Source organism: Phyllopteryx taeniolatus, chromosome 1 (genome assembly GCF_024500385.1).
Source record: "Phyllopteryx taeniolatus isolate TA_2022b chromosome 1, UOR_Ptae_1.2, whole genome shotgun sequence".
Classification (NCBI taxonomy): Eukaryota; Metazoa; Chordata; class Actinopteri; order Syngnathiformes; family Syngnathidae; genus Phyllopteryx; species Phyllopteryx taeniolatus.
Window position 1 is genome coordinate 9,852,189 of NC_084502.1, and position 25,583 is coordinate 9,877,771.

The 25,583-nt window shown below is 42.9% G+C and overlaps 2 protein-coding genes across 2 annotated transcripts in view; one reads left to right on the forward strand and one right to left on the reverse strand.

Annotated features, from left to right (window-relative positions):
- The window catches only part of LOC133465380 (uncharacterized), a 43,963-nt gene extending 19,121 nt beyond the window's left edge, over nt 1-24,842 (reverse strand). The window contains exons 1-14 of the mRNA XM_061748132.1: nt 24,734-24,842; nt 24,379-24,411; nt 24,231-24,299; nt 23,862-23,997; nt 23,149-23,258; nt 23,023-23,067; nt 22,712-22,844; nt 21,735-21,838; nt 12,453-12,545; nt 7,955-8,089; nt 1,657-1,692; nt 932-964; nt 782-850; nt 413-548 (exon numbers count right to left, since the gene is read on the reverse strand). Of these exons, the coding sequence (XP_061604116.1) occupies nt 413-548; nt 782-850; nt 932-964; nt 1,657-1,692; nt 7,955-8,089; nt 12,453-12,545; nt 21,735-21,838; nt 22,712-22,844; nt 23,023-23,067; nt 23,149-23,258; nt 23,862-23,997; nt 24,231-24,299; nt 24,379-24,411; nt 24,734-24,767 (1,166 nt within the window). The 5' untranslated portion in view covers nt 24,768-24,842. The remainder of the gene's footprint in view (nt 1-412; nt 549-781; nt 851-931; nt 965-1,656; nt 1,693-7,954; nt 8,090-12,452; nt 12,546-21,734; nt 21,839-22,711; nt 22,845-23,022; nt 23,068-23,148; nt 23,259-23,861; nt 23,998-24,230; nt 24,300-24,378; nt 24,412-24,733) is intronic.
- LOC133476051 (L-rhamnose-binding lectin SML-like) lies at nt 11,606-15,246 on the forward strand. The gene is made up of 9 exons (XM_061769320.1): nt 11,606-11,719; nt 12,046-12,078; nt 12,158-12,226; nt 12,459-12,594; nt 13,198-13,307; nt 13,389-13,433; nt 13,616-13,748; nt 14,596-14,699; nt 15,083-15,246. Exons 1-9 carry the CDS (start codon nt 11,686-11,688, stop codon nt 15,088-15,090), a joined length of 672 nt encoding a protein of 223 aa, XP_061625304.1. The 5' UTR covers nt 11,606-11,685; the 3' UTR covers nt 15,091-15,246.
- Nucleotides 24,843-25,583: the final 741 nt, after the last annotated feature.

Below are 25,583 nucleotides of genomic sequence, written 5' to 3' on the forward strand. Positions count from 1 at the left end.
ATCCATCCATTTATTTTCTACAAGCACATGCATTATAGACAATCATTCACATTCACACCAATAAACAACTTAGAGTCCTCAAATTAACTTAATATGCATGTTTTTGGAATGTGGGAGGAAGCCAGAGTACCTGGAGAAAAAACTTACAAGGAATATTTGCAAACTAAACCACGCCTGAAGACGTATTCGAACCCTGAAGCACATGTTTAACCACTAGGGTACCAAGCTAATATACATTATTTTAGGTTTTACATACAGTTTGTATGTGTACATTGCTTAACAAACATTTCTGTATCACAGTCTCTCACCACGTGACATGCCATGCAGCATGTTATCGTAATGTAATAGATACCCCTACATTTATCCACTGTTAAATCGAAACAAGCACGTTCCAAATAAGCACAATGCATACCTTGTCGAGATCCTACTCAAGGTGCCTTCCTGACTGCATTGCGTGTTAGCCAGCTCCTGCGCAGGTCTTCCCTCAGAGCAGACCATCGAGTCGGAGCGACCGTACAAAGCCTCGTCCACGCTGATCACTCCCACGTCTGGGAGTGAGAGACAGCAATCAGCATTAAATTCTACTGTAGTTGCACTCAAAATGATCGCTCGTCGCTAATTATGTCTTGTGTGGCAGCCTACCAACCTCTGGGTTGACCAGAACCATCTTAAATGTCAGGTTCTCTTAGGGCAAGTCAAACAACTTTCTGATGTCAATTAAGGCAGTGAAGGTTGAAGTGCACTATTTAAGACAAAGGCTGTTTTTTTTTTTTTTTCTTACCACAGGTCAGGCGATGGACGTTCAAAGGGTCCGAATCACAGGTGGTCGCTCGCTCTTGAGAATAAACAACTGCGGAAACCGACATGGATGTAACGTACTGTCAATGTATTGTGTATATATATACTGTTGGACATGAACTTTGATAGTCACCTGCTGTCAGGATGAAACATGTTGCTGTCAGCACTGGAAAACAAACATCAGTTCAGATTGATGGATACATACACGGACAAATAGATGAGGACCAGTTTGACATGGGGTTACATTTTTAATAATAGTTGATCATGAATAGCTGGCAAGACAGACACGTACATTGCACCTGTGCCAGTGCATGACCGAGCATGCACTGCCCCCTTTTTTGTTCTTTTTCTTTAAAGACTTATTCTGCTGTTGTATTTATTCACGCTGAACGCTAATATAAACACTTTTTCATTTTTGCACACATTTAAGACTTTCTACTTACACACACAAAAAAACACATTTTCCTCAAATATTGTTCCTAAATCTGTTTCTGTGTCAGTGAGCACTTCTCCTTTGCCGAGATAGTATATCCAGCTATCAGGTGGGGCAAATGAAAATTTGTTACACAAGTGTGAATTAGGCTGCCAACAACAACAACAAAAAAGGCCACTGTAAAGTGTGCCCGTTTTACTGTACTGGGTGGGGCTGGAGGGTCCGAAACTCACTCATCTTGCGTGACCACCATTTGCTTTGTGCAGTCCAACATATCTCCTTCGCATATAGATAGATAAAGCTTAGTATGACTACAAATAGAGCTAGCCTAACAGACCCACTCTCAATTCTGACTCGCACGCTTATTTTTTTAACCAATTCTCAAATCAACAATTGACTTGCAATAGTTTTCTTTTTTTACTTACACAATGCTGCGCTGAGTCTGAAGCAGGTCGGCATGTTTCACACAATTCGATCTGTGGCACTGGAGATGTTCAGAGGATCTTCGCTTTTTATAATGACTGCAAGACATCCACCCAAACTGGTAAGTAAAAGTCACACCCCCCAACCTTAATTTTTTTTGTTCCACCTCAAATGTTACAGAGCTTTTTTTTGTTTTTGTATTTTGTATCTAAATTGCTTCAGGTCCTCAACCTGCACCACAAGTAACGGCAAAGAACCTTATATGCACAGCATGCATGAAAAAAGAAGGTTGAACAATAGATTGCATTGTGAGATTATGAGATGAGCCTCTGAACACACATTGGCTAACTCTGAAAGCTATGCTGTTGTGGAAAGTCTTCCTCAAGGAAATATTCCTCAAAGCCTTTGTTCCAAGAAGCCAAATGCTTATTTACTGAAACGCCTGGTGTTGTCAGACTACTAAGAGCATGTGCTGCTTCTTAGTTGATTTATCTCTACTGTGCAGGTTGGCATTTACTTCAAAACCTGCAAGAAATGATTGCATCACAGTAATTGCTCGGCTTTCCGCCGATCCGATCGGCTGTATCGGATCGGCCGATATTTTGCATTTTATGCCAATTTTGTGACCCACAAATTAAGACATTATCGCTGACAATCTCATTTAAAGATGATGCAGAGGCACACAGTATAAATGACTAATTATCGCCTCCATGGTGGCTACGTCACCAGATTATGTCAAATAATGCGCGGAAAACAACTGTGTGCTCATGAGAACTTTACTCAGGTTAGGAAACAAGGTGCACCAAAACACTATAAGACTTTACGGCACTGCGTCGTTACCGTCATAACATTTATCGGAATACGGCATACGGCCTGCAGTGCGTATGCTACAAGCGTGTGGAAATATTTAAACAAAAATGAGACCAGTAGCACGGTCGCTTGCAAAATATGCTACTCTATCGTCCAACACAACACATAGTTGTAATGTCAGTGCAAATTAAGTATTGTAATAATTATTCATATATAATATAATAATTTGTAATTGATTTATTCTTTGGCATGTTAATATTTGTGCAATTGCAATTGCTTCATTTTAGTGAGGTTATTACACGATCATAGTCATGAGTGCAATTCTACTCATAATAATTCTGACAATAATAATTAATCTGCTTTTCGTTGTTTTTTATGTGGCTGTCCATCGTCCCTTGCCAGGAATTATGATACGTGCCACTAATATATTGATGATTTATTTTTAGTAAATATTATTCAAGGGGAAAAAATGCATATTGGTGGAACAGGCTACAAAATTTTCCAATGTTTAGATCATTTTCTTTTTTTTTTCTTGTTGATCTTTTTGCCTTGTTTTAACTGCTACTGACTGTGATGATGATGGACATTATTGTAACTGCTGCCCCCAGTGGCTGAGAGAAATAGTGCAATCGTCAAGCCCACACCTGAGGGACACACTTGTTTTCAATGGCACTCTTATTATGTTTGCACGGCATTGTTTGTTGCCAAAACCCCGATGAACGCCAGCGGGCCAATATGTGTTTTTTTAATGGGTGAGCCCGAATAAATTAAAGGCTTTTTTACATTTGGTATCCCACTGAGTGCCAGGATCTGGATTTTTTTCCCCAACTTCCTTTTTTTTAATTTTTTTTTTTAAAACAATTTAACCCTTCCAAGGGCACCAGGGGATACAGGGATACCTGCAGTGCTCCTGTTCCTCATTGTTTTGGATGCAAGCGTTTTTGTAACTAGGTAAGAGTCAACACAGGGCTGTGTGAGTCCCAACTTGGCATCTACAGATTTCTCACAAGTTTACCTGTAAGCGAAGGTCTAGGAACACTTGTTTAGCGACACTTAAATGTGATCTGAGCTTTACTTTGTCGCACTGGTTCTTTTGGTTGGAGAGTAGACCAGTGTGTCATGAGCTTACACGGTTGTGAATTACTCTATCATTTTACAGTTTTTTAATACGTATGTCCGGGAGGCCCATGGAAGACTTAGTGTGAGATTGTGTGACTTTCTTGTGTCGTTTGATTGGTGAACTAGATTTAAACGTCACTCGCACTTAAATTGGATGACGCAAACAGCGCCCGATGCGGAAGTCGAAGTCGTAGTCTCGCGCACGAAATAGTTGATAAATAAGCAAGAATTGATAAATAAAAGTAGCGAGCAACATTGAGATCATTGTAACGGAGTAAAAGTACCGTGACTTATTAACAGCAGAAGCGGCCGAGGTTTTTTTTCTGGTCTCGTCAACTCCTGTGACTTCGAGCGAACAGGCGGAACCTCAGGCCACATATTAGTCCGCCGCGCAGTAATATTCACAGCTACATCTGTTTGTTGATGGTGGATGTGTGGAATGGATCGAGCTGCCAGCGTTCAAGAAGTACGAAACAGCCTATGACATAAGCGACGGCGACGGCCACTTTCAGCACTGTGTCGTTACTGTCGTAACATTTATCGGAATACGGCATTCGACCTGCAGTGTGTATCCTATACGCATGTGGAAATTCTGATAATAATAAATAATCTGCTTTTCATTTGTTTTATGTGGCTGCCCATAGTCCTGAAGTTTGCAGATGACACCACTGTCATCGGCCTCATCAAGGAAGGTGACGAGTCTGCATATCGACAGGAAGCGGAGCGGCTGGAGCTGTGGTGCGGCCGACACAACCTGGAGCTGAACACGCTCAAGACTGTAGAGATGATTGTGGACTTCAGGAGGCATCCTTCGCCACAGCTGCCCCTCACGTTGTCCAGCTGCCTTGTGTCAACCGTCGAGACCTTCAAGTTCCTGGGAATTACAGTCTCTCAGGACCTGAAGTGGGCGACCAACATCAACTCCATCCTCAAAAAGGCCCAGCAGAGGATGTACTTCCTGCGGCTTTTGAGAAAGCACAGCCTGCCATGGGAGCTGCTGAGGCAGTTCTACATAGCGGTCATCGACTCAGTCCTGTGTTCTTCCATCACAGTCTGGTTTGGTGCTGCTACAAAAAGGACAAACTCCGACTGCAACGGAAAATCAAAACTGCTGTAAGGATTGTCGGTACCCCCCTACCAACCATTGAGGACTTGCACGCTGCCAGAACTAAGACAAGAGCTTGCAAAATCCTCTCGGACCCTCCACATCCCGGTCACCAGCTCTTCCAGCTCCTTCCCTCAGGTAGGTGCTACCGATCTATGCAAACTAGAATTAGTAGACATTCCAACACCTTCTTCCCTCTTGCAATCAACTTCTTAAACACCTAACCTACAATTCCATTACAACATGCTGGTAATTTTTTGACTTGAGTTCGTTGTCACATTTCTGTGGGGCCAATTATACATTACTCGTGCACTCACTGTAGTAGTCTCGCCACGCTGGACTATTTGCATATCTGTTGTTGACCAATACTGGCCACTCACACCAGAGTAGCATCTGCTCCATTTGCACACTGATTGAGGAGTATCTGCAACATTTGCACAGTCAACATTGTCCCAGATTATCGCACTACTCGTCACTTTAAACTGCATACACTCCTTGAAGTCTCCGCGCACTTTGCGCCAGACTATTGCTATATTAGTCATTCAAACTGCTCTAAGTGCTAGAGGACTCTGCATCTTTTGCACAATTGTCAAAAAAAATAAATAAAATGTACCGGCATTACCAGATAACTAACAACCCTTTATTGCTCAGTGACTGTTTTTGTCAATGTCTTTATGTCTCAAAAGTGATCTCTGTCAATTGACTGACTGTTGTCGTACTTGAGCGGCTCCAACTCCCGGAGACAAATTCCTTGTGCATTTTTCGGACATACTTGGCAAATAAAGATTATTCTGATTCTGATATCCGGCAGGAAGTCGGACTCGTTTCCGGTGAGGGATGGACTCTGCCAAGGCTGCCCTTTGTCACCGATTCTGTTCATAACTTTTATGGACAGAATTTCTAGCCGAGGCGGAGAGGGGGGTCCTGTTTGGTGGCCTCAGTATTGCATCTCTGCTTTTTGCAGATGATGTGGTTCAGTTGGCTTCATCAAGCCCTGACCTCCAACTCTCATTGGAGCTGTTCGCAGCCGAGTGTGAAACGGCTGGGATGAGAAGCAGCACCTCCAAATCTGAGACCGTGGTCCTCAGTCAGAAAAGGGTGGCGTGCCCTCTCCAGGTCGGGGATGAGATCCTGCCCCAAGTGGAGGAGTTCAAGTATCTTGGGGTCTTGTTCACGAATGAGGGAAGAATGGAACGGGAGATTGACAGGCGGATCGGTGCAGCGTCTGCAGTGATGCGGACTTTGTATTGATCTGTTGTGGTAAAGAAGGAGCCAACCCGAAAGGTGAAGCTCTCGATTTACCGGTCGATCTACGTTCGTACCCTCACCTATGGTCACGAGCTGTGGGTCAAGAACAAGATCCCGGATACAAGCGTCCGAAATGAGTTTCCTCCGCAGGGTGTCCGGGCTCTCCCTTAGAGATAGGGTGAGAAGCTCGGTCATCCGAGAGGATCTCAGAGTAGAGCCGCTGCTCCTCCACATCGAGAGGAGCCAGATGAGGTGGCTGGGGCATCTGATTTGGATGCCTCCCTGGTGAGGTGTTCCGGCCACGTCCCACCGGTAAGAGACCCCGGGGATGACCCAGGAGACGCTGGAGAGACGACATCCGTCGGCTGGCCTGGGAACGCCTCGGGATCTCCCCGGAAGAGCTGGATGAAGTGGCTGGGGAGAGGGAAGTCTGGGCGTCCCTGCTAAAGCTACTGCCCCCACAACCCGACCACGGATAAGCGGTAGAAAATGGATGGATGGGTGGATTATTCAAGGGGGTAAAAAATGCATATTGGTGGCACAGGCTACAAGATTTTCCAATGTTTAGATCATTTTATTTTTTTGTCTTGTTGATCTTTTTGTCTTGTTTTAACTGCTACTGACTGTGACGATGATGGACATTATTTTAACTGCTGCACCCAGTGGCTAACAGAAATAGTGCAATCGTCAAGCCCACACCTGAGGGACGCACTTGTTTTCATCCATCCATCCATTTTCTGAGCCGCTTCTCCTCACTAGGGTCGCGGGCGTGCTGGAGCCTATCCCAGCTGTCATCGGGCAGGAGGCGGGGTACACCCTGAACTGGTTGCCAGCCAATCGCAGGGCACATACAAACAAACAACTATTCACACTCACATTCACACCGACAGGCAATTTAGAGTCTCCAATTAATGCATGTTTTTGGGATGTGGGAGGAAACCGGAGTGCCCGGAGAAAACCCACACAGGCACGGGGAGAACATGCAAACTCCACACAGGCGGCGCCGGGGATTGAACCCCGCTCCTCAGAACTGTGAGGCTGACGCTCTAACCAGTCGCCCACTGTGCCGCCCACTTGTTTTCAATGGCACGATAATTATGTTTGCACGGCATTGTTTGTTGCCAAAACCCCGATGAATGGCCAGCGGGCCAATATGTGTTTTTTTAATGGGTGAGCCCGAATAAATTAAAGGCTTTTTTACATTTGGTATCCCACTGAGTGCCAGGATCTGGAATTTTTTTCCAACTTTTTCTTTTCTTTTTTTTTTTTACTTTTTAAGACAATTTAACCATTCCAAGGGCACCAGGGGATACAGGGATACCAGCAGTGCTCCTGTTCCTCATTGTTTTTAATGCAAGAGGTTTTTGTAACTAGGTAAGAGTCAACCCAGGGCTGTGTGAGTCCCAACTTGGCATCTACAGATTTTTCACAAGTTTACCTGTAAGCGAAGGAGACAGGTGCTGACAACAGAGAGGGGAGGGGGGAGAGAGAGGACGAAAACAGCCCACCAGGCAACTATAATGGAACTGCAGGGCAGTATGTGACAATCAGTTTGGTTTTAAATGATAAAAATGCGTTCACATAAAAAGCACTTGTTTTTGCGGGGATGGTGACATAAAAGAGCATTTTAAAATACCAGCATTGCACTGAAAGTACAGATTAGAAAGATTACCCTGAACCACATTTCCATATTGTAATAATTACTCCGTCAAAGAAAAAGTATTTAAAAATAAAAACAAATATCATATCTAAAAAGCACAGTGAAAATGATGCAAAAAATATATAATCTCACAAATTTCATTTATAAATTTATAGTACGACCCAAGGAATTACTGCCATCTATTGTTGAAACACACAAAATAACATGTTCAATTATTCATGTTTTATTCCAAAATATATATTTTTTTAAAAACAAATTTTCTTAGGGAATTACAGTTATTTTTTAATATTTTTTTGGGGTGGGGTAAAATTATTAATAGAATAATGACTTCACTTAATTAAAAAAAAAACATGGCTACTCCTGCACTGTGAGGAGAAGGTCACCATCATTAACATTGTGACCAAATCATCAGTGGCAGCATTTTCCTCGAGGATGCGGTCCAGCGTCTCCATGTACCAGGAGCCTGACTTAGTGTTCCTCCAGGACACGTAGCCTGTGTGGTGTTAATCAGTCATAAAAACATTAGGAGGGCGGTGTGGATCTCAAATTATATATGAACATTTAAGTATGTTTTTAAATAAATGCCCGAACACAGATGAAACAAGAACACATGCAAACACAAAAGGTGAGAAAAAAAAAAAAAAAAAACATTTTAGGGGGGTCTTGGCGGATACTCCGAGCCCCTGCAGATAATTTGTTTTTATTTTAACATAAATTAAGCAATCTGAAAAATGCTAAAGAGTACAGTAAGGCAAAAAATAATAATCATTCTTCACGCAGAAAAACGTATTTACACCGCTCAAGTACATGTTGATGTACAAATTGAAGATTAAAATTGAATTTGCCTCATTTCTTTTTTTTTTTTTGTTTTGTTTGTTTTGGCCTCCAACTTGAGCCAGGCCCATCTCCACCTGCACCTGATGCCAGCTTCAAGCTGTGCCACATGAATAGCATCCTCCTCTTCAAGCGCTCTCACTCTGGAAAAGAATTGGCTAATATCATTTTCTGTTTCACTTCATTTTTCACTATGACCAACTTCAAAGGCTAATAGCAAATGCATCCTCCAAGAAAATATTAAGTACAATATTTTTCTGTTTTTATTGGCCATTTCTTAATTTGAAGTCACTTCATTCTGTGTTGTGACATAATCCTTAACAGCGGTCCGTCGCTTATTACATTTAACATTAACATCAGTAAACTAATGACATAATTGTAGCTGCATTTCCTACTGAACACAAAATGTACTAGCTGATTAGCTCTTGTCGCCGATGTTATGTGTGCTTCGCGGTTCCACTTAGGACCACAACCTGCAGCACCTCAACGCGAAAATATAAAAGACCAGCGCAACAAATACCACACTGGCTGATCTGATGAGCAAAAATGTTGCACTGTATACAGTACGAGAAGAGTAGCGTGATACCTAACTGTCAAAATGTCTTTGTTGTGCTTATGTCATGTGTGTGTGTGTGTGTTCCGGGTTTTGTCTTCCCCCCTGTTTCACACACACCTGCTCCTGTGAGCATCTTCACCACCTGTGCCTCGTTCACCCTAATTACCCCTTGTATATAACCTCGTGTCTCATTCCCTCTCGTTGCCAGTTCGTTGTACCTTGTCGTCGCGTTCCAGCATTCCTTGTTTCCACGTCATAGACTCACAGTAAGACTTGACCCTGTTCCGATTATCGACCTTGCCTCTTTGCCTCATGTTTTTGGATACTGTTGCCTTTCTTGGATTGCCTGCCTGTGTACCGACCTATGCCCGTCTATTAAACCTCTCTTTTTGGAACCTGTCCATTTGTTTTGGAGTCGTGCATTTTTGGGTCCTATCCTCTGTTCCGTTCATGACAGTTTATATTCCTGTGCAGTTTGGCAAGTGCTTCCGTCAAGCTGTCACTCCTGTCCATCCATCCATCCATCCATTTTCTGAGCCGCTTCTCCTCACAAGGGTCGCGGGAGTGCTGGAGCCTATCCCAGCTATCTTCGGGCAGGAGGCGGGGAACTGGTTGCCAGCCAATCGCAGGGCACACATAAACAAACAACCATTCAGACTCACATCCACACCTACGGGCAATTTAGAGTCTTCAATGAACCTACCATGCATGTTTTTGGGATGTGGGAGGAAACCGGAGTGCCCGGAGTAATCCCGCGCAGGCACGGGGAGAACATGCAAATTCCACACAGGCGGGGCCGGGGATTGAACCCCGGTCATCAGAACTGTGAGGCAGACGCTCTAACCAGTCATCAACCGTGCCTGTCACTCCTGTATTTCAGCACAAACTTTTTACCATGCTACATATCAAACAGAAGTCTGCTAGCTTCTCTCTAACATCATTTGAAAAGCCATAGAAGGGCTAACAGAAATTGGAATCAGTGTTGCAGTACTGAAACCTGAACTGCTACCTCAGCACAATTGGAGCCCCCAGCTACAGAGCTGCATTTACTCATCCATTCTCAAGACTAATTTCTGTAAATAGCCCGTAGGTGTGCATAGAATAGCTTTTATTTGGGGGGGAAAGGGCTTAATGTACAAAGTTAGTGTCTGAACAGCATTTTATCTATACTACAGAATAAGGGATTTTAATATCCTCCACTTCTATATTTAGAATTTAAAAAACACATACTCAGAATTTGAGTAACTAGGTAAGAGTCAACATAGGGCTGTGTGAGTCCCAACTTGGCATCTACAGATTTCTCACAAGTTTACCTGTAAGCGACACTGAAATGTGATCTGAGCTTGACTTTGTCGCACTGGTTCTTTTGGTTGCAGAGTGGGCCAGTGTGTCATCAGAATCAGAATCATCTTTATTTGCCAAGTATGTCCAAAAAACACGCAAGGAATTTGTCTCCGGTAATTGGAGCCGCTCTAGGACGACAACAGACAGTCAATTGACAAAGAATACTTTTGAGGCATATAGACATTGACAAAAACAGTCACTGAGCAATAAAGGGTTGTTAGTTATCTGGTAATGCCGGGACATTATTTATTTATTTAATTATTTTTTTGACAATTGTGTAAAAAGATGCAGAGTCCTCTAGCACTTAGAGCAGTTCAAATGACTAATATTGCAATAGTCCAGTGCAATGACCATTGTGCAAAGGGCACCGAGACTTCAAGCGAGTAGTGCGATAATCTGGGACAATGTTGATTGTGCAAATGTTGCAGATACTCCTCAGTCAGTGTGCAAATGGAGCAGATGCTACTCTGGCATGAGTGGCCAGTATTGGTCAACAACAGATATACAAATAGTGCAGCGTGGCGAGACAACTCCAGTGAGTGCACGAGTAATGTATAATTGGCCTTGTTTCCTAACCTGAATAAAGTTCTCATTAGCACACAGTTGTTTTCCGCGCATTATTGGACATAATCTGGTGACAAAGCCATCATGGAGGCGATAATTACTCATTTATACTGTGTGCCTCTGCATCGTGTTTAGCCACGCTAGCTAGCCAGCCGCAGCTTCAGAGCTAAATATACAAGACAGCAGCGCAGAACGTCCCGGGGGTCAACAAGATTGTCAGCGATAATGTCTTAATTCGTGGATCACAAAATTGGCATAAAATGCAAAATATCGGCCGATCCGATACAGCCGATCGGATCGGCGGTATGCCTAGCAATTACTGTGATGCAATCATTCCTTGCAGGTTTTGAAGTAAATGCCAACCTGCACAGTAAAGATAAGTCAACTAGGAAGTAGTGCATGCTCTTAGCAGTCTGACAACACCAAACAACATTTGGCTTCTTGGAACAAAGGCTTTGAGCAATATTTCCTTGAGGAAGACTTTCCACAACAGCATAGCTTTCAGAGTTAGCCAATGTGTGTTCAGAGGCTCATCTCATAATCTCACAATGCAATCTATTGTTCAACCTTCTTTTTTCATGCATGCTTTGCCGTTACTTGTGGTCCAGGTTGAGGACCTGAAGCAATTTAGATTAAAAAAAAAAAAAGCTCTGTAACATTTGAGGTTACAAAAAAAATTAAGGTTGGGGGTGTGACTTTTACTTACCAGTTTGGGTGGATGTCTTGCAGCCATTATAAAAAGCGAAGATCATCTGAACATCTCCAGTGCCACAGACCGAATTGTGTGAAACATGCCGACCTGCTTCAGACTCAGCGCAGCATTGTGTAAGTAAAAAAAAAAATGTTTTTTTGTGTGTCAGTGGAAAGTCTTAAATGTGTTCAGCTTGTTAAAATGTGTGCAAAACTGAAAAAGTGTTTATATTAGAGTTCAGTGTGAATAAATACAACAGCAGAATAAGTCTTTAAAGGAAAAGAACAAAAAAGGGGGCAGTGCATGCTCGGTCACACACTGGCACAGGTGCAATGTACGTGTCTGTCTTGCCAGCTATTCATGATCAACTAATATTAAAAAAGTAACCCCATGTCAAACTTGTCCTCATCTATTTGTCCGTGTATCTATCCATCAATCTGAACTGATGTTTGTTTTCCAGTGCTGACAGCAACATGTTTCATCCTGACAGCAGGTGACTATCAAAGTTCATGTCCAACAGTATATATATACAATACATTGACAGTACGTTACATCCATGTCGGTTTCCGCAGTTGTTCATTCTCAAGAGCGAATGACCACCTGTGATTCGGACCCTTTGAAGGTTCATCGCCTGACCTGTGGTAAGAAAAAAAAAAAAATCAGCCTTTGTCTTAAATAGTGCACTTCAACCTTCACTGCCTTAATTGACATCACAAAGTTGTTTGACTTGCCCTAAGAGAACCTGACATTTAAGATGGTTCTGGTCAACCCAGAGGTTGGTAGGCTGCCACACAAGACATAATTAGCGACGAGTGATCATTTTGAGTGCAACTACAGTAGAATTTAATGCTGATTGCGGTCTCTCACTCCCAGACGAGGGAGTGATCAGCGTGGACGAGGCTTTGTACGGTCGCTCCGACTCGATGGTCTGCTCTGAGGGAAGACCTCCGCAGGAGCTGGCTAACACGCAATGCAGTCAGGAAGGCACCTTGAGTAGGATCTCGGCAAGGTATGCATTGTGCTTATTTGGAACGTGCTTGTTTCGATTTAACAGTGGATAAATGTAGGGGTATCTATTACATTACAATAACATGCTGCATGGCATGTCACGTGGTGAAAGACTGTGATACAGAAACGTTTGTTAAGCAATGTACACATACAAACTGTATGTAAAACCTAAAATAATGTATATTAGCATGGTACCCTAGTGGTTAAACATGTGCTTCACAGTTCTGAGATTCAGAGTTCGAATACGTCTTCAGGCGTGGTTTAGTTTGCATATATTCCTTGTGCTTGTAAGTTTTCTCTCCAGATACTCTGGCTTCCTCCCACATTCCAAAAACATGCATATTAATTTGAGAACTCTAAGTTGTTTGTTGGTGTGAGTGTGAATGGTTGTTAGTCTATAATGTATGTGTGGATGGATAATAATAGATTTAAATTAAAAAATTATGAGGAATGCACCAATACCACTTTTTTCAGATTCGAGTACAAGTACTTACATTTGAGTACTTCCTGATACCGAACACAAGTAATGTTAGGTCTTGCAATTCTGATGCAAATGTGTTTTATTTTAATCAAATATAATTTGCATTTATTATTGCGTCTGCAGATGCAATGGCAAAAAATCATGTGAGATGAACATGGCGATGTTCCACAATTCTGATCCCTGTGATGGCACCTTCAAATATTTGGTGACCAGTTTCACCTGCACGCCTACACGTATGTCGTCTGTGTGAAATTGTGTGTGATGTAAACAATGTTTATTATTTCATATCTAATTTTTTTAATTTACCCAAACAGTGATTCTGATAGCGTGTGAATACTCCTTGGCAGAATTGTTTTGTGGTAAGCGTTACCCCCCCCCCCCCCCCCCCCCATGATGAATTCCTCTTTATTACAAGCATTATGATATGGATTCTATTTTATTGTGTGTTTATTATTAATGCTCTCTCTCTTGAATACGTATTTGGATGTTTTGACTGCCCACATTTCCATCACCAACCTTCTTTTCCTCATCTTGTTGCTAGGTCCACAACTAGTTCTTCTCATCCACGGTGCTGACTACGGACGCCGCGACCGGACCACATGCACATTCGGAAGGCCTGAGGCCCAGATACAAAATCAAGAATGCCTGGGCCCAAATGACATTGTGGCCAACACGTACGGTGGCACTCTTGGGGGAAGAAATCACAACCTGTTCTCATGAGAATTTAGTGAGGTTTTGTAATGGGTAGAAAACAGACAGCGTTTATGTGACTGGGTATGTTTTGACTGCAGGTGGCACAGTTAGCATGTCTGCGCCACAGTCAAGAGGGTTTGAATTTATGCTCAGGCATTCCTGTGTGGAGTTTGCTTGTTGATCACAAGTTTTGACTGACTAGTCCTGTCACACCCGACCCATTTTATCAGTGGGGTGCACGGGGGAGGCTCAGCTCAGTGGTAGGGGGCACTGCCACCGCCACAGTCTACATACCCCGCCTCTCGCCCCAAAGTCAGCTGGGATAGGCTCCGGCTCACCCTCGCCCCTGAGCATGCTAAACAGTGGAAAATAGATGGATGGATAGCAGTTAAGGTACAAAAGCTTTTTTCGCCATGAAACTTACAATGAACAAACAGCGCAAGGGCCACGGAAGATCCCATTAAATTTTGGCTCAAGGTGCAGATTGAGGAATGTCTTGTTACTGTTGTGATCTGCTTGCATCGGGGCCCAGTGGGGAGGTCGGGGGGTGCCTACCAGATCCCGTGGGAGGAACTAGAATGAAATATGGCTCCTGTGCGCAGGAGTTGGCAGTCACTTTGCAATCCACATTACTGCCACCTGCAGGAGTGCACCGGAACAGTATGTCTCTGTCAAACGGGTCAGATGAACAGTTTGGGTTTAGTTTGAAAAGTTTGTTCAATTCTGAGCTCCAGCCTCCCTAATATTACAGTTTTTAAATTATTTCATAACTTCAATGAATATTGTATTTTTAGCACCGCAATAAGCCGCTTTCTTCTGCATTCATAGGTGCAATGGGAAAAACAACTGTACGATCCCAGTCACCAATGGTGTGTTTGGACACAACTGTAGAGGGACCTACAAGTACTTGGAGGTTGCCTACACATGTGAATGTAAGTAGTTGGTAGCCTATTCAGCATCTTGAGCTACATCTTGCTGTAGGAGAAGAAAACAAGGCTGTAATTATTTCTTTTATTAACAATTGCATTCATGATTATTATTATTCAACCACCTTAGCAAATATTTATTGTAATTTGCTGGAATTTTTCTAGTTGTAATGTTGTTCAGTAGTTGAAAGCGGCCATGCATGAAAGGTTTTGCAAATGTACTCTACAATCAGGTGGTTGAAGAATTTTACCACGACTGTATATAATTAACTAATTCTAAAAGCTGATACTTAAAATGTCATTTTACGTATTTATACACCAAGTTATTCCAAACACTCCCCTTGTTTACATGAACTATTAACTGAGTGACTATTTTGTCCTTTTTGCAGGGTCGTAAACAAACATGGACTGCCACTTTATCTTGATGCATTTACAATAAAGAATCATAAATGTAAGTGCACGTTAGTGGCAGTTAAGCAACATCACTGTGTACTCCTATTGGGAAACAAGAATCTTTAAATGATGTCCTAATAAAGACATTTGGATGCATGGATTGGGGAGTGACAATTTGATTGGTTCAAAGCAGCCTTTTCCAACCTTTTTAAGCCAAACACCCCGACAGAGTTGGCAGTTTTCCGCAATGCGCAGTTCAAAAAAAAATACATCTCTTCACCCTTTTCTTTTCTTCTCCTCCTTCGTGGCCTATAAAAGCAAGTTTTGCATAGTAGCATGTAATTAGATCCCACATAGAAGAGGTCAAAGCCTCTCAAGCAGCAGCTGAAAGGCAGTTTGGGCAGGCACGTGCACAGACATTTTTTGGGGCAGGTGTTCAAGGTAAAAAAAAAAACCACCCATCTCAAAAATCTTTTTTCATACAATTAAGAAAAAAAACTGAACAGTAGTATGTACTTAACATGAATTTATTTTTGTTAACACAATCAACACAGTCAATAATACAACTATTAACAAAAGAGGTGAAGAGAAGCTACAGTGGCTAAAAGTCTCCATATCCCTGTTCAAATGAAAGTGGAGTTTGTTTTTTTGGTACAAAAATAAGACCAAGACATATTTTAAAACATTCTACAACTATATACCTGTAGCCTGCACAACTCAATTGAAAAGAGAAAATATTTTACAGAGGGGATGTAAAAATAAACAACAGCTAGCTTGGTAGCACAAATGCACACACCCTCATCGATGTGGATTTGGCTGTGTTCAGAATTAATCACGTTCAGTCATGTTAAATGGAAGTCAGCACACACCTGCCTCCATTTAAAGTCCTTCTGATTAACCCCAAATGAATTTCAGCTGTTTTTGTAGGCTTTCCCTGACATTTTTGTCGTTACATCTCACAAAACTCGGCATGATCTGCAAAGAGCTTCCACGGCATCTCAACTCATCTCATTGCTCAAAAGGTATCAGTCAGAAGAAGGATATAACAAATTTCCAAAGCATCAAACATATCAGAAACACAGTGAAGACCGTCATCGTCACAGAGAAAAGAAGGCAGTGACATTACCAAGAACTGGACGTCAAGATGGAAGTTTTATCTTACAAATAAAGAAAAACATCTAAGCCTGGATACATTTTCCAAAAACACACTTGAAATCTCCCGGATGTGTGAATTTGAAAATATGTTATGGTCCAATGAAACCACGGTTGAACCTTTTGGGCCATAATTCCAAAAGGTGCGTTTGGTGCAAAAGAACACTTGTAGGTATGGTGTTCTTTTGGTGAAGTAAGGTAGTGGCAACGTTATGAACAGGGGCTGTTTTTATCTTCAGCTGCCAACGGGGCCTTCGTCAAGGTGGAGGGAGTTGCAAACAGTTCCAAATACTAGTCCGTGTCAGCACAAATGTGTGGTGACTCCCATTTAACGAGTTTGAATGTGATTGCTTACTCTGAATACAGCGACACATTATCTGAGTTGTTTGTTTTTATTCATGCAAAGGATTTTTTTTCAATTAAGTTGTAAAAGATAAAAGGTCACAATAATGGTGGGGGAATGGGGGGGATGGACATCACACACAGGGTAGAATTGATGGCAGGTAGGGTAATTTTTTTCTTAAGTACATACAGTACATTTATATAAGCAAAGGCACTGTGTGTGCATGTACCTGATTTGGGGTTTAGTACTAATTTTGTAAAACTCATTAAATTACTAATTTTACAGAGAAAATTCTCATATTTAACAGATTCGGTGGGGAGAATACTTCGAAGACCTTCTCAATGCCACCGACACGCCTTCCCATGAGGGAGCAGAGTCTGGGTTCTCTGAGGCGGGCTCTCCTATCTCTGGGGTTGAGGTCACCGAGGTGGTTAAAAAAGCTCCTCGGTGGCAAGGCCCCTGGGGTGGATGAGATTCGCCCGGAGTTCCTCAAGGCTCTGGATGTTGTAGGGCTGTCCTGATCGACACGCCTCTGCAACATCGCGTGGACATCGGGGACAGTGCCTCTGGATTGGCAGACTGGAGTGGTGGTCCCCTTTTTAAGAAGGGGGACCGGAGGGTGTGTTTCAACTATAGGGGGATCACACTCATCAGCCTCCCTGGTAAGGTCTATTCAGGGGTGCTGGAGAGGAGGGTCTGTCGGATAGTCGAATCTCAGATTCAGGAGGAGCAGTGTGGTTTTTGTCCTGGCCGTGGAACAGTGGACCGGCTCTACACCCTCGGCAGGGTCCTTGAGGGTACATCGGAGTTCGCCCAACCAGTCTACATGTGTTTTGTGGACTTGGAGAATGCGTTCGACCATGTCCCTCGGGGAGTCCTGTGGGGAGTGCTTCGGGAGTATGGGGTACCGAACCCCCTGATACGGGCTTTTCGGTCCCTGTACGACCGGAGTCAGAGTTTGGTCCGCATATCCGACAATAAGTCGGACTCGTTCCCGGTGAGGGTTGGACCCCGCCAAGGCTGACCTTTGTCGCCGATTCTGTTCATAACTTTTATGGACAGAATTTCTAGGCGCAGCCGAGGCGTAGAGGGGGTCCGGTTTGGTGGCCTCAGTATTGCATCTCTGCTTTTTGCAGATGATGTGGTTCTGTTGGCTTCATCAAGCCGTGACCTCCATCTCTCACTGGAGCAGTTCGCAGCCGAGTGTGAAGCGGCTGGGATGAGAATCAGCACCTCCAAATCTGAGACCACGGTCCTCAGTCGGAAAAGGGTGGCGTGCCCTCTCCAGGTCGGGGATGAGATCCTTCCTCAAGTGAAGGAGTTCAAGTATCTTGGGGTCTTGTTCACGAGTGAGGGAAGAATGGATCGGGAGATCGACAGGCGGATCAGTGCAGCGTCTGCAGTGATTTGGACTTTGTATCGGTCCGTTGTGGTAAAAAAGGAGATAAGCCGAAAGGCGAAGCTCTCAATTTACCGGTCGACCTACCCTCACCTATGGTCACGAGCTGTGGGTCGTAACCGAAAGAACAAGATCCCGGATACAAGCGGCCGAAATGACTTTCCTCCGCAGGGTGTCCGCGCTCTCCCTTAGAGATAGGGTGAGAAGCTCGGTCATCTGGAAGGATCTCAGAGTAGAGTCACTGCTCCTTCACATCGAGAGGAGCCAGATGAGGTGGCTGGGGCATCTGATTCGGATGCCTCCTGGATGCCTCCTGGACGCCTCCCTGGTGAGGTGTTCCGGGCATGTCACACCGGGAGGAGACCCCGGGCATGACCCAGGACACGCTGGAGAGACTATGTCTTTCAGCTGGCCTGGGAACGCCTCGGGATCCCCCCGGAAGAGCTGGATGAAGTAGCTGGGGAGAGGGCACCCGACTGTCAAACTCCTGAAGTTTCCAGATGACACCACTGTCATCGGCCTCATCAAGGAAGGTGACGAGTCTGCATATCGACAGGAAGCGGAGCGGCTGGAGCTGTGGTGCGGCTGACACAACCTGGAGCTGAACACGCTCAAGACTGTAGAGATGATCGTGGACTTCAGGAGGCATCCTTTGCCACAGCTGCCCCTCACATTGTCCAGCTGCCTTGTGTCAACCGTCGAGACCTTCAAGTTCCTGGGAATTACAGTCTCTCAGGACCTGAAGTGGGCGACCAACATCAACTCCATCCTCAAAAAGGCCCAGCAGAGGATGTACTTTCTGGGGGTTCTGAGAAAGCACGGCCTGCCACGGGAGCTGCTGAGGCAGTTCTACACAGCGGTATCGAATCAGTCCTGTGTTCTTCCATCACAGTCTGGTTTGGTGCTGCTAAAAAAAAGGACAAACTCCGACTGCAACGGACAATCAAAACTGCTGAAAGGATTGTCGGTACCCCCCCTACCCACCATTGAGGACTTGCACGCTGCCAGAACTAAGACAAGAGCGAGCGAAAATGGATGGATGGATGGATTATTCAAGGGGGTAAAAAATGCATATTGGTGGCACAGGCTACAAGATTTTCCAATGTTTAGATCATTTTATTTTTTTGTCTTGTTGATCTTTTTGCCTTGTTTTAACTGCTACTGACTGTGACTCCATATTTAGTCCATATGTGAGTCCTTATTTAGGTGTGACAAAAGATTGTTCTGAGTGCGGCATTTCCACAGTCTGTCACAGGAACACAACTCCATGCCTGTGCTGCCAGCATTCACCGCACTTCAGAAGAAAACAATTTAAGAAATACATGGTAAGCTTCAGACACTGCGATAAAGTGGGTGGATACAGTATGCTCCCAATTAGAAATCCCAGAGTTGCTGAGGCCACAAAGTCTGAACCACGATAGTGAGTGCTTACTGTAGTAGCTTTTCCTCACATAAATAAATAAATTCTATTTTTGTGACATTCTTGATGTTTTTTTTCCAACCACAAAGAATACTGAGTTTAAATGTGATATCTGGTAGAATAAAAAAAATCTGTTAAAATATGAGAATTTGTTAAATATGAGAATTTTCTCTGTAAAATGAGTAATGTAATGAAAGTTTTACAAAATTATTACTAAACCCCAAATCAGGTACATGCACACACAGCGCTTTTGCTTATATAAATGTATGTATGTATTTAAGAAAAAGAATTACCCTACCTGCCATCAATTCTACCCTGTGTGTGATGTCCATCCCCCCCTCATCCCCAACCATTATTGTGACCTTTTATCTTTTACAACTTAATTGAAAAAAATCCTTTGCATGAATAAAAACAAACAACTCAGATAATGTGTCGCTGTATTCAGAGTAAGCAATCACATTCAAACTCGTTAAATGGGAGTCACCACACATTTGTGCTGACACGGACTAGTATTTGGAACTGTTTGCAATTCCCTCCACCTTGACGAAGGCCCCGTTGGCAGCTGAAGATAAAAACAGCCCCTGTTCATAACGTTGCCACTACCTTACTTCACCAAAAGAACACCATACCTACAAGTGTTCTTTTGCACCAAACGCACCTGTTGGAATTATGGCCCAAAAGGTTCAACCGTGGTTTCATTGGACCATAACATATTTTCAAATTCACACATCCGGGAGATTTCAAGTGTGTTTTTGGAAAATGTATCCAGGCTTAGATGTTTTTCTTTATTTGTAAGATAAAACTTCCATCTTGACGTCCAGTTCTTGGTAATGTCACTGCCATCTTTTCTCTGTGACGATGACGGTCTTCACTGTGTTTCTGATATGTTTGATGCTTTGGAAATTTGTTATATCCTTCTTCTGACTGATACCTATTGAGCAATGAGATGAGTTGAGATGCCCTGGAAGCTCTTTGCAGATCATGCCTAGTTTTGTGAGATGTAACTACAAAAATGTCAGGGAAAGCCTATGAAAACAGCTGAAATTCATTTGGGGTTAATCAGAAGGACTTTAAATGGAGGCAGGTCTGTGCTGACTTCCATTTAACATGACTGAATGTGATTAATTCTGAACACAGCCAAATCCACATCTATGAGGGTGTGTGCATTTGTGCTACCAAGCTAGCTGTTGTTTATGATTACGTCCCCTCTGTAAAATATTTTCTCTTTTCAATTGAGTTGTGCAGGCTACAGGTATATAGTTGTAGAATGTTTTAAAATATGTCTTGGTCTTATTTTTGTACCAAAAAAACAAACTCCACTTTCATTTGAACAGGGATATGGAGACTTTTAGCCACTGTAGCTTCTCTTCACCTCTTTTGTTAATAGTTGTATTATTGACTGTGTTGATTGTGTTAACAGAAATAAATTCATGTTAAGTACATACTACTGTTCAGTTTTTTTCCTTAATTGTATGAAAAAAGATTTTTGAGATGGGTGTTTTTTTTTTACCTTGAACACCTGCCCCAAAAAATGTCTGTGCACGTGCCTGCCCAAACTGCCTTTCAGCTGCTGCTTGAGAGGCTTTGACCTCTTCTATGTGGGATCTAATTACATGCTACTATGCAAAACTTGCTTTTATAGGCCACGAAGGAGGAGAAGAAAAGAAAAGGGTGAAGAGATGTATTTTTTTTTTAACTGCGCATTGCGGAAAACTCTGCCAACTCTGTCGGGGTGTTTGGCTTAAAAAGGTTGGAAAAGGCTGCTTTGAACCAATCAAATTGTCACTCCCCAATCCATGCATCCAAATGTCTTTATTAGGACATCATTTAAAGATTTTTGTTTCCCAATAGGAGTACACAGTGATGTTGCTTAACTGCCACTAACCTGCACTTACATTTATTATTGTATATTGTAAATACATCAAGATAAAGTGGCAGTCCTTGTTTGTTTACGACCCTGCAAAAAGCACAAAATAGTCACTCAGTTAATAGTTCATGTAAACAAGGGGGGTGTTTGGAATAACTTGGTGTATAAATACGTAAAATGACATTTTAAGTAACAGCTTTCAGAATTAGTCAATTATATACAGTCGTGGTAAAATTCTTCAACCACCTGATTGTAGAGTACATTTGCAAAACCTTTCATGCATGGCCGCTTTCAACTACTGAACAACATTACAACTAGAAAAATTCCAGCAAATTACAATAAATATTTGCTAAGGTGGTTGAATAATCATGAATGCAATTGTTAATAAAATAAATAATTACAGCCTTGTTTTCTTCTCCTCCAGCAAGATGTAGCTCAAGATGCTGAATAGGTTACCAACTACTTACATTCACATGTGTAGGCAACCTCCAAGTACTTGTAGGTCCCTCTACAGGGGTTTCCAAACACATCGCTGGTGGCTGGGATCGTACACTTGTTTTTCCCATTGCACCTATGAATGCAGAAGAAAGCGGCTTATTGCGGTGCTAAAAATACGATATTCATTGAAGTTATGAAATAATTTAAAAACTGTAAAATTAGGGAGGCTGGAGCTCAGAATTGAACAAACTTTTCAAACTAAACCCAAACTGTCCATCTGACCCGTTTGACAGAGACATACTGTTCCGGTGCACTCCTGCAGGTGGCAGTAATGTGGATTGCAAAGTGACTGCCAACTCCTGCGCACAGGAGCCATATTTCATTCTAGTTCCTCCCACGGGATCTGGTAGGCACCCCCTGACCTCCCCACTGGGCCCCGATGCAAGCAGATCACAACAGCAGCAAGACATTCCTCAATCTGCACCTTGAGCCAAAATGTAATGGGATCTTCCGTGGCCCTTGCGCTGTTTGTTCATCGTAAGTTTCATGGCGAAAAAAGCTTTTGTACCTTAACTGCTATCCATCCATCTATTTTCCACTGTTTAGCATGCTCAGGGGCGAGGGTGAGCCGGAGCCTATCCCAGCTGACTTTGGGCGAGAGGCGGGGTATGTAGAGAGTGGCGGTTCTAGTGGGGGGCCAGTGCCCCCCTACCACTGAGCTGAGCCTCCCCCGTGCACCCCACTGATAAAATGGGTCAGGTGTGACAGGACTAGTCAGTCAAAGCTTGTGATCAACAATCGCAGGGAGAACAAGCAAACTCCACACAGGAATGCCTGAGCATAAATTCAAACCCTCTTGACTGTGGCGCAGACATGCTAACTGTGCCACCTGCAGTCAAAACATACCCAGTCACATAAACGCTGTCTGTTTTCTACCCATTACAAAACCTCACTAAATTCTCATGAGAACAGGTTGTGATTTCTTCCCCCAAGAGTGACACCGTACGTGTTGGCCACAATGTCACTTGGGAGCAGGCATTCTGTATTTTCTATCTGCTCCTGAGGCCTTCCGAATATGCATGTGGTCCGGTCGCGGCGTCCGTAGTCAGCACCGTGGATGAGAAGAACTAGTTGTGGACCTAGCAACAAGATGAGGAAAAGAAGGTTGGTGATGGAAATGTGGGCAGTCAAAACATCCAAATACGTATTCAAGAGAGAGAGCATTACTAATAAACACACAATAAAATAGAATCCATATCATAATGCTTGTAATAAAGAGGAATTCATCATGGGGGGGGGGGGGGAGGTAACGCTTACCACAAAACAATTCTGCCAAGGAGAATTCACACGCTATCAGAATCACTGTTTGGGTAAATTAAAAAAATTAGATATGAAATAATAAACATTGTTTACATCACACACAATTTCACACAGACGACATACGTGTAGGCGTGCAGGTGAAATTGGTCGCCAAATATTTGAAGGTGCCATCACAGGGATCAGAATTGTGGAACATCGCCATGTTCATCTCACATGATTTTTTGCCATTGCATCTGCAGACGCAATAATAAATGCAAATTATATTTGATTAAAATAAAACTCATTTTCATCAGAATTGCAAGACCTAACATTACTTGTGTTCGGTATCGGGAAGTACTCAAATGTAAGTACTTGTACTCGAATCTGAAAAAAGTGGTATTGGTGCATTCCTCATAATTTCAGAATTTAAATGTATTATTATCCATCCACACATACATTATAGACAAACAACCATTCACACTCACACCAACAAACAACTTAGAGTTCTCAAATTAATATGCATGTTTTTGGAATGTGGGAGGAAGCCAGAGTACCTGGAGAGAAAACTTACAAGCACAAGGAATATATGCAAACTAAACCACGCCTGAAGATGTATTCGAACCCTGAATCTCAGAACTGTGAGGCACATGTTTAACCACTAGGGCACCATGCTAATATACATTATTTTAGGTTTTACATACATTTTGTATGTGTACATTGCTTAACAAACATTTCTGTATCACAGTCTCTCACCACGTGACATGCCATGCAGCATGTTATTGTAATGTAATAGATACCCCTACATTTATCCACTGTTAAATCGAAAAAAGCACATTCCAAATAAGCACAATGCATACCTTGCCGAGATCCTACTCAAGGTGCCTTCCTGAGCACATTGCGTGTTAGCCAGCTCCTGCGGAGGTCTTCCCTCAGTGCAGACCATCGAGTCGGAGCGACCGTACAAAGCCTCGTCCACGTTGATCACTCCCTCTTCTGGGAGTGAGAGACAGCAATCAGCATTAAATTCTACTGTAGTTGCACTCAAAATGATCGCTCGTCGCTAATTATGTCTTGTGTGGCAGCCTACCAACCTCTGGGTTGACCAGAACCATCTTAAATGTCAGGTTCTCTTAGGGCAAGTCAAACAACTTTCTGATGTCAATTAAGGCAGTGAAGGTTGAAGTGCACTATTTAAGACAAAGGCTGATTTTTTTTTTTTTTCTTACCACAGGTCAGGCGATGGACCTTCAAAGGGTCCGTATCACAGGTGGTCATTCGCTCTTGAGAATGAACAACTGCGGAAACCGACATGGATGTAACGTACTGTCAATGTATTGTATATATATACTGTTGGACATGAACTTTGATAGTCACCTGCTGTCAGGATGAAACATGTTGCTGTCAGCACTGGAAAACAAGCATCAGTTCAGATTGATGGATAGATACACGGACAAATAGATGAGGACAAGTTTGACATGGGGTTACTTTTTTAATATTAGTTGATCATGAATAGCTGGCAAGACAGACGCGTACATTGCACCTGTGCCAGTGCGTGACCGAGCATGCACTGCCCCCTTTTTTGTTCTTTTCCTTTAAAGACTTATTCTGCTGTTGTATTTATTCACACTGAACGCTAATATAAACACTTTTTCAGTTTTGCACACATTTTAACAAGGTGAACACATTTAAGACTTTCCACTGACACACAAAAAAACTTTTTTTTACTTACACAATGCTGCGCTGTGTCTGAAGCAGGTCGGCATGTTTCACACAATTCGGTCTGTGGCACTGGAGATGTTCAGAGGATCTTCGCTTTTTATAATGACTGCAAGACATCCACCCAAACTGGTTAGTAAAAGTCACACCCCCCAACCTTAATTTTTTTTGTTCCACCTCAAATGTTACAGAGCTTTTTTTTTTGTATCTAAATTGCTTCAGGTCCTCAACCTACACCACAAGTAACGGCAAAGCATGCATGAAAAAAGAAGGTTGAACAATAGATTGCATTGTGAGATTATGAGATGAGCCTCTGAACAAACTTTGCCTAACTCTGAAAGCTATGATGTTGTGGAAAGTCTTCCTCAAGGAAATATTGCTCAAAGCCTTTGTTCCAAGAAGCCAAATGTTGTTTGGTGTTGTCAGACTGCTAAGAGCATGCACTACTTCCTAGTTGACTTATCTTTACTGTGCAGGTTGGCATTTACTTCAAAACCTGCAAGGAATGATTGCATCACAGTAATTGCTAGGCTTTCCGCCGATCCGATCGGCTGTATCGGATCGGCCGATATTTTGCATTTTATGCCAATTTTGTGATCCACGAATTAAGACATTATCGCTGACAATCTTGTTGACCCCCAGGACGTTCTGCGCTGCTGTCTTGTATATTTAGCTCTGAAGCTGCGGCTGGCTAGCTGGCGTGGCTAAACACGATGCAGAGGCACACAGTATAAATGAGTAATTATCGCCTCCATGATGGCTTTGTCACCAGATTATGTCCAATAATGCGCGGAAAACAACTGTGTGCTAATGAGAACTTTATTCAGGTTAGGAAACAAGGCCAATTATACATTACTCGTGCA